Source organism: Podarcis liolepis, assembly GCF_965112155.1.
Source record: "Podarcis liolepis genome assembly, chromosome: 7".
NCBI classification, from domain to species: Eukaryota; Metazoa; Chordata; class Lepidosauria; order Squamata; family Lacertidae; genus Podarcis; species Podarcis liolepis.
The window spans coordinates 77814736-77832179 of record NC_139561.1 but is presented as its reverse complement, the minus strand read 5'-3'; the positions used below and the strand labels follow the sequence as shown (position 1 = coordinate 77832179).

Sequence of the window (17444 nt, the reverse complement as noted above, 5' to 3'; positions counted from 1 at the left end):
TCTCGTTGAATTATTTTTTTTTAAGCTCATCATAAATCATTCCCCAGAAACCCTTGGCTACTCTACATTTCCAGCAAATTTTGATTTTGATTTATACACCTTTGCCAATTTGTTTGGTGTTAGGTACCACCTAAAAATCATTTTCATGTAGTTTTACTTTGAAGCATAACTCACTGGGAATTCCAAATCTGATTTCCACAGTTTCCCCCATGATTCTGTTTCTATATTATGACCCACGTCTCGAGCCCAATAAATCATAGCAGCACTTGCCATCATTATGAAGCCAGATGGCAACCTCAGAAGGGCTCATTATTAGTGTCCATCAGCTGATTGGTGCAGACAGTCCACTTTCAAGGGACCCCTATGAAGCCATAGTTTGTATACAGTGATAGTCAATGCCTTAGGTTGCACTACCCAAAGCCAACCAAGAAGGTACATCACTGTTATAAAAAGGTCATTAGAAATATCAATGCAGCTGGCCTGAAATGGATTTCCCTATATAAAACTGATTGAGGTGTACAGAGAGAGAAATTATCTTGCATTGCTCTTTAGCTAGTTTTTATTGGTCATCACAAAGCAGCAGTCAATGTCCTCTTTGGGAGGAAATTACATTAGAGAAGATTGCAAACACATAGGGAACAACTTGTGGCATCTCCCTAGGCTTTTGGTCTAATTCAGTGGGGCTCTTCTTATCTTCTTAGAAGTAATATCCTTGCTACCTAGTACAGGAAGAATATAACACAATCTCTAATAAGGATCAATAGTGAGGAGGAAGTCTGGTGGCTGATGATTCATTCAAGCTGAAATGGGAGCTGGTGTGCACTCAGCTTTCATAATATCAGTATAAACCCCTGCAGTAGCCACTTTGCCCACTTTCGCAGCACAGGCGGGTTGGGAAGCACAGCCATTCATGATGACGTTGAAGGTGAATTTACCTGGAAACAAAAAGTTCAGGGTCAGGAGAAAGAGCTAGACAGAGAGCAGGAGAGAGAAGTCACCTGGCCTCACAATGGTAGCTATTCCCTATCCATGTCAACAGAGGCCTTGTTCAAAACCCAGTAGACTAGATATACAAGGGAATTTATCCTAAACCAGCCAAGGGATGGAAGAGTAGAAAACACCAGCCCAGGATCTGAGAGTCTGTGACCCTCCAGGTGTTGCCGGACCCCAACTTTCATTAGCCCCAGCCAACATGGGCAATGGTCAGGGATGATGGGAAGTGTGGTCCAACCTTGTGGACAAAAAAAGAAGAAGTACTGTGCTTAGTTAAACTATGGAATTTGATCCCACAAGAGGCTGTGATGGCCCACAAATTGGATGGCTTCAAAAGAGGATTAGACAAATTCGTGGAGGACAAGGCTATATGCGGTGACTAGCCACAAAGGCTATGTTCTACCTCCACTGTTGGAGGCAGTAGACCTTTGAAAACCGCTTGCTGGGAATCAGGGAGAGTGCTGTTCTACTTATGTCCCTCTTGTGGGCTTCCCATAGGCATCTGGTTGGCTACTGTGAAAACAGCATGCTGGAGTAGATGAGCATTTGGCCTGATTCAGCAGTGCCTCATCCCAGGAGGTACACAAGATCCCCTCATCCCAGGAGGTACACAAGATCCCCAGAAATTTGGGGTGAGCAGATGAACTATTTCCACTCCATGTCTGTTTCATGGCATGGAATAGTCACTTTTAATAAGGTCATTGCCTTTCCTTTTGACTTCACTGTTTGCATTTCCAACCCGCTCCAACTGCAGATATGTGTAGTTGCAACGAAAGATAACACACCGGGCATCTAATGAAAAGGACTGTGGTCCATGCAAGCTGATGCCATAACAAATTTGTCAGGGTTGAAGGTGTCATAAGGGCCTTTGTTGCTTTTCGTAGCTGACCTCAAATAACTGACTTAGAATCATAGAGCTGGAAGAGACCAGAAGGGTCATTCCCTGCAATGCAGGAATCTTATGCCCAACATGGGGCTTGAACCAACATCCCTGAGATTAAGAGTTTTATGCTTTACGGACAGAGGTAGCAGGTAACCATTGAAGCAGCTTGACCAGGGACTCCAGCTAATCTCCACTTGCAGACCTGCAGTTCAGAATTACCATATGTGACTTTCTCCTCCAATTCAAGACAGTAGTCCTCGGTTCCAATGCAATCCACGGTCTCTGTTTCACAACCACCGGGTAACAAAGAGTAGCAGCCTGGGCATTGCTTGCCATTAGGTTTGTTCATTGCTGGTGGCACTGAAACCATATAGAGAGGGAAATGGTAAATGGTCAGCTTGTTAGGCAAAGCAAAGTTGGCAGCTGACACAATTCAGCTACTCCCTCTCTTCCCCACCCCAGGCAACACACATGTGTGGATGCTTCCAATTCTCACCATCTAATTTTCTTGCTGGATTTTAAAGTTACGAACGTAGGAAGTTACAAACACAGGAAGTTACAAACATATGGGGCTGCCCATGAAGACAATCAGAAAACGTCTATAAGTACTATTGGGAATCTGAATACGTGCAGCTACTCACACAGAGTCAATTAAGGTTTGGTCAGCAGCCAAGGCAATGTGATGAAGTAAGTCTGCCTGGTGATACACTGAGGTCCAGCACCGAGGGCCTTCTGGCGGTTCCCTCACTGCGAGAAGCCAAGTTACAGGGAACCAGGCAGAGGGCCTTCTCGGTAGTGGCGCCCTCTCTGTGGAATGCCCTCCCACCAGATGTCAAAGAGAACAACAACTACCAGACTTTTAGAAGACATCTGAAGGCAGCCCTGTTTAGGGAAGCTTTTAATGTTTGATGTATCACAGTATTTTGATATTCTTTTGGAAGCCGCCCAGAGTGGCTGAGGAAACCCAGCCAGATGGGCGGGGTATAAATAATAAATTATTATTATTATTATTACAGAGGCATGGAGACAGCTCTATGATTGGTCAAGCTCTCTCACGGGAATAATGATTAATGGCATACTAACTGGAATGTGTTAGTATGAGTTTCAGTTGAGAGTCGTGTATGAGAGAGTTAGTCAAAGATCTGTGTTCTGTTCTGTTCCTGTAAATAGTCCACTGTATATAATAAACAACTATAACTACAAGTTCCTGGTTCCATCCTATCTGCAGCCAAGTTGCCAATTGCTTTCGTGAACTCTGCGTTTACTCTGCTAGGTCTGGCTAAGGTCCTGCAACTAGTCAGAAAGTTGCGAAACACCAATAGGTTTTGCCAGTAAGTACTGGCTATGGTGACTGTAAAACGAAGAGATCAAAATGATGAACTTCCTATAGAAAACTGGAGGCTTTTGGGGGGGGGGGGAGATCTGACGAAGTATTATAATGATATGAAGTCGCGAGCAGGATTCAAGATATGAGTGGAAGAAAAATAAAACAAAAAAAGATAAAATGGTATTGGGGAGCAGGTTGGTAACAAGTATAAGGCAGCAACCAAGAATAGGAACAAAAACACCAGGAATGGAAGGATGTGAGGTTAAAAAGAAAAATCTAAGAGACTGGCATGTTGCCTGTGAAGTAGATTTGTTAAAATCTTTGAAAACTTAATAAAAATCAATTAAAAACAAAAGTACTGAATATGGCTTCCAGAATTCTGATGGTGCAGCCCTGTGCAGAAATATTGTGAATTTTAAAAGAGTTTTATTAGCTGCTTGTTTTCCCCCCAACATAACACATAAACACGGAAGACCATAGGAAGCTATGTTAAACTGAATCAGGCTATTGGTCTTCATAATGTCTATATTTGCCAATCAGTGGCTTTCCAGGGTTTCAGGCAGGAGACATTGCCAAACTTACCTGGAAATGTCAGGGATCAAACCTGGAACCTTCTGCATGCAAAGCAATTGCTCTACTTCTGAGATACATCTCCATACAACATAGGAGCATAGGTCACGCCCCCTCCCCAAAATGCGCATGGGGCCACACACACCCAGCCCCACACTACACCACTGGGCCACGTGGGCACTGATAGCTTCCTTCTGTGGACAACACCATAAGTCTTGCCATAATTATTTGTAATTATTTGGCCCACAGCAGGGTAGGGGAAATAAGAATATGGCCCACTGGTCACGTCCAGTTCCCCACATCTGTTTAAAAGGGACAGAAGAACTTTCTAGCTTGTATGATCACTGGCAACTCATGGATACTTACGTTGAGGAGATACTGCCCTGCAAGCATCTCCCGCGCAACAGGTGATGTGGGACCGAATGTATTTCCCCTGCCCAAAATTCATGTACGTTGTGGGGCTGTTGCAGACACTTGAGCATGCACAGCTCTTTGAGACTGTCTGTGTTGTCGCTTCACCTGCACAGGAAGAAAAATGGGATTTGCTTAGAAAGCTGCAGTCACCAACTACTCTCACCCTATACCTGTGCAAATTAGCTTTGTATAGCTGGGTCGAAATTCCTCTGGGGGGGAAATTGTCTGGGTTGTCCCTACGGGTGTTTCTGCAGCACAGGATCCTCCAGATTCAAAGCTTATCGGCACAGTTCTTTTTCTTGTTCTTCTTTCATTATATGAATATTGGTTCCTCAATTTTTACACATGTGCACAGACTCAAGACTGCTGTCCCGGCTTGATCTGCTCATCAACCTCACCTACCTCTTTGATAACCACCTGTCAGGAACTGGGCAGAGGAGGAGGAATGATGGAGACCACATCCCCATCCTGATCCTTCCAGGGAGGAGAAAAGGACAGTCTAGATTTACAACAGTGGTTTGCAGAGGTCACAGCTCAGAGGCAGATGTAGGGAAAAGTTGAGAAATAATGGGGAAGGAGGGCAGGCAGAGCCAAAGCAGCAGCTGGCTGACATATTGTCACTAGAAAGCATTCCAGACCCACCATCTCCCAGAACCCAGCGAGCCTTAAAAGTAGGAGAGTAAAGAGCTCAAAGACAGAGGGCGCTTAGCAGCACCCATAGAGGGGACGAATAAGGAAGTGGGAGAGACACGGGGTGGAGATTCACTTGGGACAATGCCATTATACAAGATGCTGGATTCTGCAGCCTCTCTCTGTAAAGTTTGAAATAAAAAAGGACTGAAAGAAACTTTTCCTTGTATTTATACTTTCCTGGGCAACCAGCCAGGGGCTGCTGACAGCAACCTGACAACACCCTTCCGCCACACTTGACTAAACCCCTGTTCCATTTTCACCCCACCCATGCCTATCTGCCCCACAACTCACTCCAAGTCCCTCCCCTCCCAGCTTGCCTTGTCCCTCTTCCTCCCCTCCCAGCAAACTGCAGCGTGACAACAGCCTTATATTTTTATGTATATAGGGATACACAAACACAAGCATCCCTTCTCTTTCTCTTGCCAACTATTAGCTGTTAGGAGTCATGCTAGTTGAGTGCTCTGTCCCTGGCTCTGTCATGTCAAAGGCATGAGGCTGACTGGTGTCAAACTCTTGTTCTGAATGAGCAAATTAAGTCCTCGCTTTGCTGTAAGTGTCTTGCTTCTCGTCTGAGCTGTAGGCTTAATAGAGGCTGTAGAGATCTGGGAGCACAACAACTTCCCCTGCCCACCCTGGCTGCAAGGAGGCATTTCTGGACTTGTCTGTCTCAGACGACCAACCTAATGAGGTTTCCGTGTAGGCAATGGCACAGGTGTCTTGGCCAGCGTCACAGTTCTCCCTCCTGCCGGCACAACTGCTGCCGAGGCCACTGCAGACTTCACATTCCAAAGACGTGCCTGGTGGAGGAAAAGTGACACAGTGTCATATCCATTTGCACAGGTCTGCCATGCCTCTGCATTACTTCCTTCAGCAACATGAACCTTCATGCAATCACAAGGCAAGGTGTGACCACAGGTGTGGGACATACTATCACCAGCACATAACTCCGGCGCTGAAAAGTAAGCAGGGGCTGTCCTTATGCTATTGGGTCAGCTTCAAGGTTATTGTGTTCCGTTACAAGCACCGTAACAATTTGGGTCTAGGGCAGTGAAGGCCCTCCAGCTGTTTTGGGACTACAATTCCCGTCCTCCCTGACCACTGGTCCTGTTAGCTAGGGATGGTGGGAGTTGTACTCCCAAAACAGCTGGATGGCCAAGTTTGGTCATCACTGGTCTAGGGACTCAGCTACATTAGTGAAAAAACAATGCTTTGAATGCAATATAAACATGCAACACCAGATGGCACTAGAGAGCAAACAAATTTTCTATTCCATTTTTACATTGGGTTTTTGTTTTGTTTTGTTATAATGATTTAATTTCTGACTTATTTACAGTGGTTTTTTCCTTTGTGTAGATCCACCCCAGGAGACCTCAAGGACTGCCTAATTCCCCCTTATTCCTGCCTGATCACTTAAATATTCAGGGGAGGCACTGTTAGTGGTTCCCTATGGCTCATATGCATGGCTCAGATCCACCAGGAACTGAGGACCGGATGTCAAGGACCTAATTTTATGGAAATCCCTTCAGCTGAGGTTAGAGAGGCTCTCTCCCTGCTGAACTTCTGGTGCCTATTGAAAACTTCTTCTTCTTGTTGTTGTTGTTGTTGTTGTTACAGCAGATGTTTTAGTTGAAGTTTGATCTTATAGTTTTAACTGATTTTTATTTTTATTGTTTGTATTGCATCTTTTTAAACAGCTTAGAGAGTATACAAACTGTTTCAATAAATAAATAAAAAACAATGTACCAAAAATGATAAACAGTTAAAGTTCTGTGGCTTCCAACCCAGAATCTTAGGTAAGGCAGTTTGGTGGGGTTGCTGAGAATTCTTTCTCTTAGAAATCTAACTCCCTTTCCAGAACTGCAGTTCCCATAGTTCTCTAGCAAAAGGGATGGACTACATATTCAGAATGGAATATGATGTAAGCATAGGGATACAGGAGACAACCAATTCAGTTCACATTTCAAAACGGACCTCCCTAATTGACACTTTCTGAAACAACTTGTGAACTAAAACATCACCATCTGCTGAAATCTGCACTTGTCTGAATTTTGTAATGCTGCTCTCTGGCCAAGTACTGCATGTAAAGATGCACATACCAGGATTAAGTGTGTATTAAAAATGCACAGGTTACTGAAAAGAACATACAAAAATGCGTTACAGTAGGGTGATTGCTTTGGAAAAAATGCACATCAAAACATATTTCATACCAAAATGCTAATGTATATCCCTTATTATTTAAAATAATTACAATTGCTGGTTGATGTGGAAATGTGTAGGATTCAATTTAAGATGGGAAAAGTGAGAAACTGAGAGGAACCTAAATTGATATATTTGCCTATCTGACCCAGTTTAAGTCTATTTTGGAAAGCTCTTAAACTATCTGCCAGGGAATGGAAAATAATTTTCTCCTGCCAATGAAGCTACAGTATTTCCCACAGGAGTGCTTACCAGGCTCTACTGACCTGTCTGTATTAAAACTGAGAAGAGCAAAAATCCCAGGAGTTCCTGCATGTTGATGGGGAAGGATCACAGAAGAGACAACGAGACTGGTGTATCTGTAACGATATCAACATTCAATGAGCTGTTTATCTAAATATCATGTTTAGAGTCTGTGATTCTCCCCCTCCTTTTTTATCCTATTGTACCGACCCACTGCAAGAAGATCAAACCTATCCATTCCTAAGGGAATCAGCCCTGAGTGCTCACTGGAAGGACAGATCATGAAGCTGAGGCTCCAATACTTTAGCCACCTCATGAGAAGAGAAGACTCCCTGGAAAAGACCCTGATGTTGGGAAAGATGGAGGGCAGAAGGAGAAGGGGACGACAGAGGACGAGATGGTTGGACAGTGTTCTCGAAGCTACCAACATGCATTTGACTAAACTGCAGGAGGCAATGGAGACAGGAGTGCCTGGAGTGCTCTGGTCCATGGGGTTATGAATAGTCAGACATTACTAAATGACTAAACAACAACAACCCACCCCAAAATGGTAAAGGCTACAGCTATCATTCTGAAATTTTCCAGGTTCCATCCCCTCCAAAGGGGTGGTCATGCCTGCTAACTGCAACCAGTTCTGACAGAAGATTTTAAAATTTATAGATCAAGGTAGCTCCTGTGTCTGCAAACAAGAGTCACTTTGGCCAAAAGGGGGAGAGGCATTCTAGCTATCTCTAGATTCCCCATTATAATGAACGGGACAACATAAATTCGTTTATACAGAATGACTCAGAACCCAGAGCATATATCAAAGCATAAAAAGCATAGAGTGATTCAAACACCAATCTGATTATTTTAAAAAAAGACACAGAGTACAGTGGTACCTTGGTTTAGGAACAGCTTAGTTTATGAACAACTTGGACTAAGAACGCTGCAAACCTGGAAGTAGGTGTTTTGGTTTGTGAACTTTGCCTTGGAATAAGAACATGTTTCGCTTCCTGTTGAATCTGTTCCATTTGTAAATTGAGTCCCCCGCTGCTGTGGGAAAGCACACCTTGGTTTAAGAATGCTTTGGTTTAAGAACAGACTTCTGAAACGGACTAAGTTCACAAACCAAGGTACCACTGTAAATTTCTGTGCCAACTCCTAATATATATCAGCACCTGTTGTACATTGCAAGACAGATACTGGGGTTACTAAATACATTGGAGAGTTTACAGTATATGCATAGAGTTGAAGAAGGACTCTAGCTAGAGACAAGGCAGGATAAAGACCAAGGAACTCACCCAAGTATCTTGAGCTGTTTTTCTGTTCTGGGGAACAGCTGCTCCGGATTGTAGAATTTGCTTTCTGTTTTTCTCCTGCCTTATCCGTCACTAATATAGGAGTCTTATGTACCATGCTGCTGGAGGGCTTGTTTGTTCTTTATAACACCCACAGAAATAACACAGGATTGTGGTTTCTCCTCTTTCTCCCACAATCCTTTCCGCATTCTGCAAACAAAAGGAAACCAGCCAACAGCTTGGCACAACAAGGGCAAACACTGAAGGCAGAGAGGTCACTCTTGTGACTTCTTATCGGCTTTAGAAAGTCAGAGGACAAGCAAGAAGGAGGAAGTACATCCTAGAGGTTAAGGGTAGATCTTCTGACTTTGAGGATCTCCTGTTCTGAATAGGAGTGGGGGTGGAGATGATCCATCCATTGTTGCCCCTGCAAGGTCCTCCACATTCTAAATTGCTGTTTGCTATCACTATTATTAAATTTATTCATTTGGTTTTTCAGATTATAACTTTACAGTCACATATCCAACACACAACATATAAACTAGATTCCAAGGAATCTCTTGACCTTGCCTCCTCTTTGTGGGTCCTACTGTTAATCATTTCTTCCTGCATCTTTTATGATAATACAAATCTTTTATCTCTCCATTGTATCCAAAATTCACCATTAAACTACAAGTGATATTCCAATCCTACTAATGATGTTAACCGTTTACAATGGTCTTTATGATAAGGTATAAATTTCCCCCATTCCTTATTAAAAAATTTGGTCTTCCTGATTTCTGATTCTTCTGGTCATTTTTAGCCATTTCAGCATAATCCATCAACTTGATCTGCCATTCTTCTCTGGTGGGTACTTTATCTTCTTTCCATCTCTAAGTTGTTGTTTTTTAAGCACTATTATCAACCCACAACCAACTGTGAATGCAAGCAACCAGAAGGTGCTTTAACAAATGACACTGGGCACCAGCCAGTAGATTGACCAGACAGCTGTAGGGAGCTGAATCACACCAAGGGCCTCTCTAGCTCAGTACTGGCCCTGCTGTTGGTCTCCACAAGCATCATACAAATAGGTGCTAAAAGTTTAAAATGTGCTCCCCACCCCCACCCCTGCCTGTTTGGGCTAAAAGTGAGTCCTGGGTTTGCAAAGGTTGGATGCTGGTGTGCAAGATTTCAGATGGAAGTCTTTCTCCGACCTAGGACTCCGCTACGTTTGTTAAAAGTGTTTTAAATGTATTATAACACTGTGACACCAGATGGTGCTGTAGAACTGAAATCGGAATTTTGAACTATAATACGGGTTTTTTAAGATCATTTTCAGATCATTTTTTATAGCTGTGCATATGCAGCCAAACTTGCAGATCCCAAGGACAGGCTATCCTATATACCACTAGACACCTGCCTAAAGTGGTGAATGGTGGCAGATTATGAATGCTGGGGAGTGGGGTGGAAGCAGCAGCCCCCCCCCCAAACAGAGACACGCCATTCCCATTGAGCCCCCTAAACTATCTCCCTCTGTGTTGTCTTAGCTAACCTCTTGCCCCAAGATGTACTGGAGGAAAATATTCTGTTGGCAGTGCTGAAGGGAGATTCAGCTGCCAATCTGACTGAATTCGGTACATGGAAAGAGGTGTATATCTTTGTGACCTTGTCCTCCGTGAAATATTTTGAGCTGTTCCTGACCATGGATAGGATCTGGGGCCTTTTCAGTGTCAAGTGCACGCTCTAGCACATTGAGATTGCAGCAATTCTCTGTCTTCTTTTTAAAAATAAAAGGCATCGTTTATAGAAATGTGGACAGAATGACAAGTTGCTCTAAATGGCCTATGAAAAAGATTCCCCTAAAAAGCATTTGGGTAAATAAATAATGCAAGATTTAGAAAAGCTTGCAAAATGCCATCATGATAATTTAATGACAGGAGTCCAGACATTACAGGAAAGATCAGCTCAAAGAAAAACCTAACGCTTGCTAAAGATGGCAGTAGTTAGGATGATGATGCTTCCCCCCAATATTTTTTCTTTCCTTAAATCTCCCACTCAAAGTAGACCTCATTACAGCATGGCAAAAACTACTGATAGACTTTGGGAGAATAAAAGGCCTTCAGTGGAGCAGTGATAACACATTAATTATTGTGGTGTCCCCCAGATCATTTGACTGTACTGGAACAGAATAACATGTCTACAGAGTTTTTAATATTATGGTATTGTTCAAGATGTGACAAGGGTATGTTCAAAACCAATCTGCATATTAATACACTGTTTGTGCTATGGAGGGAAAGTATGTGTGGTTTTAAATGATATTTCTAATTTCTAATTCCTTAGGGATTTTGGTAATGTGCATGGACCAGAGGTGCAGCAGGCAGTAACATGACTCAGGGCCTTCTTGGTGGTGGTGCCAACCTGGATTGTGATTCCTGGTGATCTCCATCAAGCCCCATCACTGTATGCTTTTGAACATTTGTTTTTGTATTTCATCTGAATATTTTCCTTTCTTAAAGTGCTGTGCTGATGCTGTCCTTTTTCTAAGACTTCAACTATGATTCGTGGATTGCTGCTGATTAAAAATTTGAAAATACAGCAGTTTTTTTATTCTGTTCACCTCTATAATTCACAGAGGATGGTTTGGCTGCTTTTGTTATACCCTTCATACCAGATTTCACCACCAGCAGAAGTATGGTGCAACTCAATAACTGGAACAAAGGTTCATGTGTTACTTTCAACAAATGTACAATCTGTGAACCTGTGTACACAAACAGCTGAGCTGTACACTCACACAGTTATTCACATGAAACGCTTAATGAGTGTGCAGTGTATGTACCCGTGGACGCATCAACTGAACTGCACAAATCAACAAGTGTATACTCTTTCAAACGACATCTATACATATGTAGAGTCAGCTTGTACCTGTGCTCAGTGTGACTATGTAAACAACATTTTTTATAAACAAGAATCTGTGGTAAAGCAGTAATAAGCCATGGTTAACTGTGGACAGTGTAAATTGCAGGAGGCCATGGCCTGTGAGGGGATGACGTACTGGACAGGAAAACTGCAGGGGTCTGCTTTGCCAGCATGTTCCCGTGATGAAAAACTTATTGATATGCCTATATATTGATAGATAACCTAAGAGGCATATTCAGTAAAAGTAAATGTGAAGAGAATAATAAAGGAAAGGATGCTGTAAAAGAGCTAGGATGTCTGTGAAGAAGTGTGAAGGAATTTGCTGACACTGACAGTTGAATCTACAGCCTTGCTCTTCCTCCAGCCGATGCCTGTGGTGTTACTTTTGCTCTTCTGATAAAATTATTGCTTCGTTACCTACAAGGGTGCCAACTATAGAGGGCCCTAGGGGCCCAGGCACCCACAAAAATTTGTTGACGTCATGATGTCACATCATGTGGCCTGGGCACCCATAACCTGAGACCCAAGTTGGCGCCCCTGGTTACCCAACTGTAGCCTCTTGTTTGTTACAAGCTAAGCTAAGGTGTGGAAATGCATCTCCATAAGCCTGTGTGATTTATAAGCCTGTGGACTGTACTTTTGATGGGTTCTCCAGCAACTGCTGCTGTTCTGACCAAGTAACAAATGCCCCCCACAACAACAGGTGTGCTTTATTGCATTGGGCTGGGTAGCACAGAATGGCCCAGGGCTGTCAGGAGATGGCGTATGGGGCAGCAAAGCCACAGAGGTCTGCTTTGCCAGCATGTTCCCCTCAGATAATGCGCTTGGGAAGCAGACACCAGCAGGATGGAAGCCTCCTGCTCTTGGCTGACGGTGGAAGGTGATTCAGCATCTCATATGTTTAATAAGGGCTTACAAAACCCAGTTCAAAATTAGCTCTGCCCCATGGACCAGGTCGGGTGTTCCCCAAGTCAACTCAGGTTGGGTCAAGGGGGATGTGCACATCCTTAACACCTACACATACATACATCCCAGGCACCCACCTCCTTCCTGTCCTATACATGGACTGCTTGGATTCCTGTATGGGTGGCCTTTGAAGTGTTTTGGCATGGAGTGGGAGAAGGAAATAATAAACAGAGAAAGAAGTATAATGGCTGGCTATTGAAAATCATGGGAAATATTTGCCCTTTGCACTGGAACAAATGGATCCTTGTTCTACGCAGCAAATGTAATCTGACCACTCTGGTTGGTGCAACCTCGTATGCATACAATTGCTTAATTGGGATTCAACATCTTGATTTTGATACCTTTTCTATGGGTTTCTTTATATCCTTAATCCACTGCATTGATTGCTCTGGAAGGTGGCCATCTGAATTCATGATACAAACAAAGGGCCTTCTGGGGCCATCAGGATGGAGCCCACCCCACAAAACTGAACTGAACCCACAGGAGTCAGTGATGGCCACCAACTTTCGAATACGTTTAGACAAATTAGTGGAGGAAATGGCTATCGGAGGTTACTAGCCATTATAGCTATGCTCTGCCTCCATGGTCAGAACCAGCAATGCTTCTGAAATACCAGTTGTTAGTGAAAATCAGGTGATCCTGGAGAGCCAATCTTGTAGGGCTGCCTGCTATAAAAGCTTGCAAAATCAACCTGAGCAGTTCCTTGCTAAGTGATTCCTTGCTGAAGCTATGCTCTCCGAAGCTCCACCCTGGGTTAAGGTTCTTTCCAACCTGCTATCTCCCAGGTTGAGGGAGTGGTTGATCTTGAGAAGAAGAAGAAGAAGAAGAACCAAGAAGAGGAAGTAGACAATTCAGTATAAACAACTACAAAAGTCCTCTCTCATCTGAGGAACTTGGGAAACACACCACAAACCCGTTGCAGCAAATATACTTGCGGTGAGAAGAAATAGATTGGGAAATTGTAACTGGGTGAGGTTGGGTACATTGGCAGGAAATGTCTTTCCACATCCTCTTTCATCAAGGATGTTAGCCTTTGCCATGAAGCTCTGAAACCCACACCTGAGTCACAAGGTGGGTCAATAAGCAAGATTTGACCTGACTGGGTTGGTATAATCAGCTGATAGCTGGATGTGTGGCTGCTGTGAAAAGGGCAAATTCCCTTCTGGGAATCATCAGGAAAGGAACCAAAAACAAAACTCCTAACATCAGAGGTGTTGGCATCCCTCTGCCTCAAGGGACAAAGAAGTGTGCCTCTGGCAGTGAAGTCAAACTGCTCTGTTAGCAGCACTGAAGTGACCTCCCCAGGGTACAAGCCTGGGCAGTGTAAATGGAGGTCCCAAGATGTCTAGGTGACCAGACCTCCCTCTTGGCCATGCTGAGGTGGTCTAAAAGAAAGCAGAGCAATAGCTTGACTGCAGAACTTGCTGGAAGGAGGGGCACAAGTTGCCATCCAACTGTCTAGGGACTCCACTCTGGATTTGTGTAGGGTTAACTCCTTAGCCTTTTCTTTTCCTGTAGATATCCCACAAGGCAGTGGAGGTTTAGGATCAGAGTTTTTCTTCTCCTAGATAGGCTACCTTCCCAGGTTGACAAGCCCTGTTTGCCCCTCTCTTCCCTCTTACAGCATGTGCAGAAACCGCCTTCTTGACCATTGGACCCACTATTGGTCTCATCCACTCAGTCCACCAGAGCCTGTCTTCACTTGCGGGGCGAGTCCCTAACTCACCAAGGGTTTGAGACCCGTTGGCTGTTAGAAATTTCACTCCTCCGATGCTGCAGATGAGATTGTTGTAAATCACATCTGCAGCATCAGAGGACGCTCAGAGTTTCGGGGGCTTGCAGGCACCCCCAGGGGATTTTTCCAACATTGGCTACCTCACCTGTTTTAGCCAGGGGTCAGCAAGGTTTATCTTGCCTGGGCCGGATCGGTCCCGTAGATCCCTTCATGTGCCAGATCACACGTGAGTGTGCGCGACCGCAATTTCCGGTGTCTGCGTCTGCACAGACGCAATTTCCGGCGCTACTGAAGTGAGTCCCCACGCCATGCTGCACCGGTATAGAGCAGTGTACAAGCAGGCAGCTTGGTTCGGGGGCGGGGGCTCAGGGGCTGGTCAAACAACCTCCACAGGCCGCTTCCAGCCCATGGGCCTTAGGTTGCTGACCCCTGGTTTTAGCTGTCCAGTTAAAGCCATTTCCAGGTGGTGTAGCCACTGTTGCATGCTGACAGCTTCTAGAGCCACAGGTGAGAGCTGAATGCAGGGTGGGGGACCAAAGATAGACAAGCTACCCCAGAAGGAGCACAATGTGTCCCCTCACCAGAGGTACTACCTCTCCGCTAGCGGTACCTCTATGCAAATCTATGGTGCAGCCGTACTGGGAATACTATGTTTAGTTCTGGTCACTGTACCCACAAACTGAAGTTGTAGAACTGCAAAAGGTATAGAAAAGGCCAACAAAAATTATCAAGGGGCTGGAGCAACTCCCCTATGAATAGCAGCTTCTGGGGTTCATGAGTGAGAGAATGGCATTTTGCTCGTGTATAATGCACCTGTTTGGCCATTGTGGGAGAAGGAGGCTGGACTTAAAACCCTTTGGCCTGATCCAGCTGGTCTTTTCTTTTGTTCTCATTCAAGCACATGGAAATTGCTTGAAATGAGCTATTTAAATCAGATGTTGAACCTGCCAGCTCTTTCCTGTAAACTTCAGATGACTCACCTAAGGAAACAGCCAAGTTTAATTGCTATGCCAGTTCCAGCAGACCCAGAACCATTACTGTCTCTCCTTGCATTTCAGATTGCATCTCCTTATGTGGTCATTTTTTATCTGAGTTTTCCTCCAGGGTACCACGGATTCCTGGAAATATCCTCAACTTGCAAAAATGCATGCAAACATTTGTTTCACCTCGGGTGCCTAACCAAATAGATTGGTGGAGAAAGCTCCTTCCTTGCTTGTCTCCCCTAAAATTAATAGAACTAGGCAGAAGGGTGACTATAACTAGGGATTGGGGTTAAGTTCACTTCAATTAAAATTTTAATGGTTGTGACTGTCCTCATTTGGGACTGGTGGGGCTGGAGGCAGGTGGACCCAGAGCCAATGGCAGGTGGAACTGACTAATAAGTTATTCACACCATCAACTGAAAGCATTCTGGAACCACTTTGCACAATCATAGCTTCCCCAAAACAATTCTGCGAGCTGTTATTTGCTAAGATTGCTGAGAGTTATTAGGAGGCCCCTCTTCCCCTTACAGAGCTGCCATTCTCGGAGTAATTTAACAATCAATCCCTTTTCCCAGGGAATGCTGGGAATTGCAGCTTTGAGAGAGGAGTGGGGGAGGGGGTCTCCTAACAACTCTAAACACCCGTCCCAAACAACAGCTCCCAGAGTTCTTCAGGGGAAGCCATGACTGTGTAAATTGGTATCCTACTGCTTTTAATTTATGGTGTGAATGTAGCCTTAGGCAGCAGGTGACAGAAGTGGCATCAGAAACAACTGAGGGGAAGTGTTTCCCATTGTCAGTGCTGAAGTCTAACTGGATTTTCTGAATGTAGAAAGGAGGCAGTGACATTTTGGTTTTCACAGCAAAATAGCCCAACATCTGGAGGCTCACAGATATAATGGGTCAGTTAACACAGAGCACAAATTTTCTCTTCCCTGGGAGCTGTCCGTGGTCCTCGATGATGAAACTTGCACTCGCTGAATGCTGCAAACTATTGCCAAACCTTCTTCCTCCAGACTCCACCATGGGCTTATCATCACTTTGCTTCCAAAGGCTAAGGAAGGGGAATCGACTGCCCTGGGAGCTTTGGGACTATTTCACCAGAAGCATTTGCTAAGGTCCTGTAATTGTATCCTTCATTATAGAGCCATTGTGTAGTAGATTGGGCTAAATGGTCTGAATTGTACTGTTCAACTCTCATGATTTTTTGTTAAGGCAAGCAGAAGTTTCATGTGTTTTATCTCATTTTAGCTTCTGTTGATTTCAATCATCTTTTGAACAATTCCTAAATACCGGGTTTTATTAATAATTTTAAATTTTTATTTTATATTTTTGTGAAGTTTTTCTTACTATCCAACAGTATATAAATTCTGTTAGATTAAATCAATTAAATAAGAAAATCCACTCGTTGCCAAATGCATCAGGGGCAGGGGAAAGGTTAAAAAATTTAAAATTAATCAAATAGTGCTTGTTTAAATCAGAATGTAGCCATGGCATGGAATTTCACACCAGGGTTGTGATACAAAGAAATATAAAACCCCATTCCTAACCTCCCATTTTGCCGTGTGCTCCTGTTACAGAACAGAGAGGAATCTCCTTCAAAATAATAGGACTGCTGCTGTTAGCTGAGATCAGGTTTCAGCAGCAACAATTGACAAAGAATCAGGAAGTGTTCTAAACTAAACTTCTTCATTAAGGTCACATTCACACCATACATTTAAAGCACAAAGGTAACACTTTAAACAGTCACATCTTCCCCCAAAAGCATCCTGGGAAAAGAAGTTTGTTACAGGTGCTGAGAATTTTCAGGAGACCCCTAGTTTAACAATCAATCCCTCCTCCTGGAGAACTCTGAAAATTGTAGCACTCTCAAAGGAATTGGGGTATCCTAACAATCTTCTGCACTCTTAAGAGACTACAGCTGCCAAAATTCTTTGGGTGAAGCTGTGTGGTCTCATGGTGCTTTTCAATGTATGGTGTTAATGTGGACCGAATCACTACAATTTAGTCACAACTTGAGTTTTGCTGTGTCTTTAGCTGATGCTTGACATGCATGCACACAAATGTCAGTTTTAATTGAGTGGAGTCCCACAAGAGTTGCTTTCAAATACAAAGAAAGATCTAAAGACCAGCACCTTCTACCCTGCACTGCTTCTCCAAAGACCTCTCCTGGCCTGAGATGGGAAGAAGGAAGAGTGTGTGGAATTGTCTGCTTCTTGGGAGAAAAGCGGTGACAAACCTAGACAACATCTTTAAAAAGCAGAGAC

At 43.9% G+C, this 17444-nt stretch overlaps 1 protein-coding gene across 1 annotated transcript; it reads right to left on the bottom strand.

Annotated features, from left to right (window-relative positions):
- Positions 1 to 541: 541 nt before the first annotated feature.
- Positions 542 to 8771, bottom strand: LOC310712525 (phospholipase A2 inhibitor NAI-like). Its single transcript, XM_083515674.1, has 6 exons — positions 8603 to 8771; positions 7343 to 7435; positions 5561 to 5677; positions 4140 to 4292; positions 2096 to 2236; positions 542 to 935 (listed from the first exon to the last, which is right to left on the bottom strand). Exons 2-6 carry the CDS (start codon positions 7389 to 7391, stop codon positions 796 to 798), a joined length of 600 nt encoding a protein of 199 aa, XP_083371800.1. The 5' UTR covers positions 7392 to 7435; positions 8603 to 8771; the 3' UTR covers positions 542 to 795.
- Between the last annotated feature and the right edge of the window lie 8673 nt (positions 8772 to 17444).

What these genes read in the sequence shown, in the direction of transcription:
- LOC310712525 (XM_083515674.1), bottom strand. Translation starts at nt 7,391, where the DNA reads ATGCAGGAACTCCTGGGATTTTTGCTCTTCTCAGTTTTAATACAGACA. An exon ending in CTCAGTTTTAATACAGACAG is followed by an intron (nt 5,678 to 7,342) that starts GTCAGTAGAGCC and finishes TTCCTCCACCAG; the next exon opens with GCACGTCTTTGGAATGTGAA. An exon ending in GGAGGAGAAAGTCACATATG is followed by an intron (nt 936 to 2,095) that starts GTAATTCTGAAC and finishes TTTTGTTTCCAG; the next exon opens with GTAAATTCACCTTCAACGTC.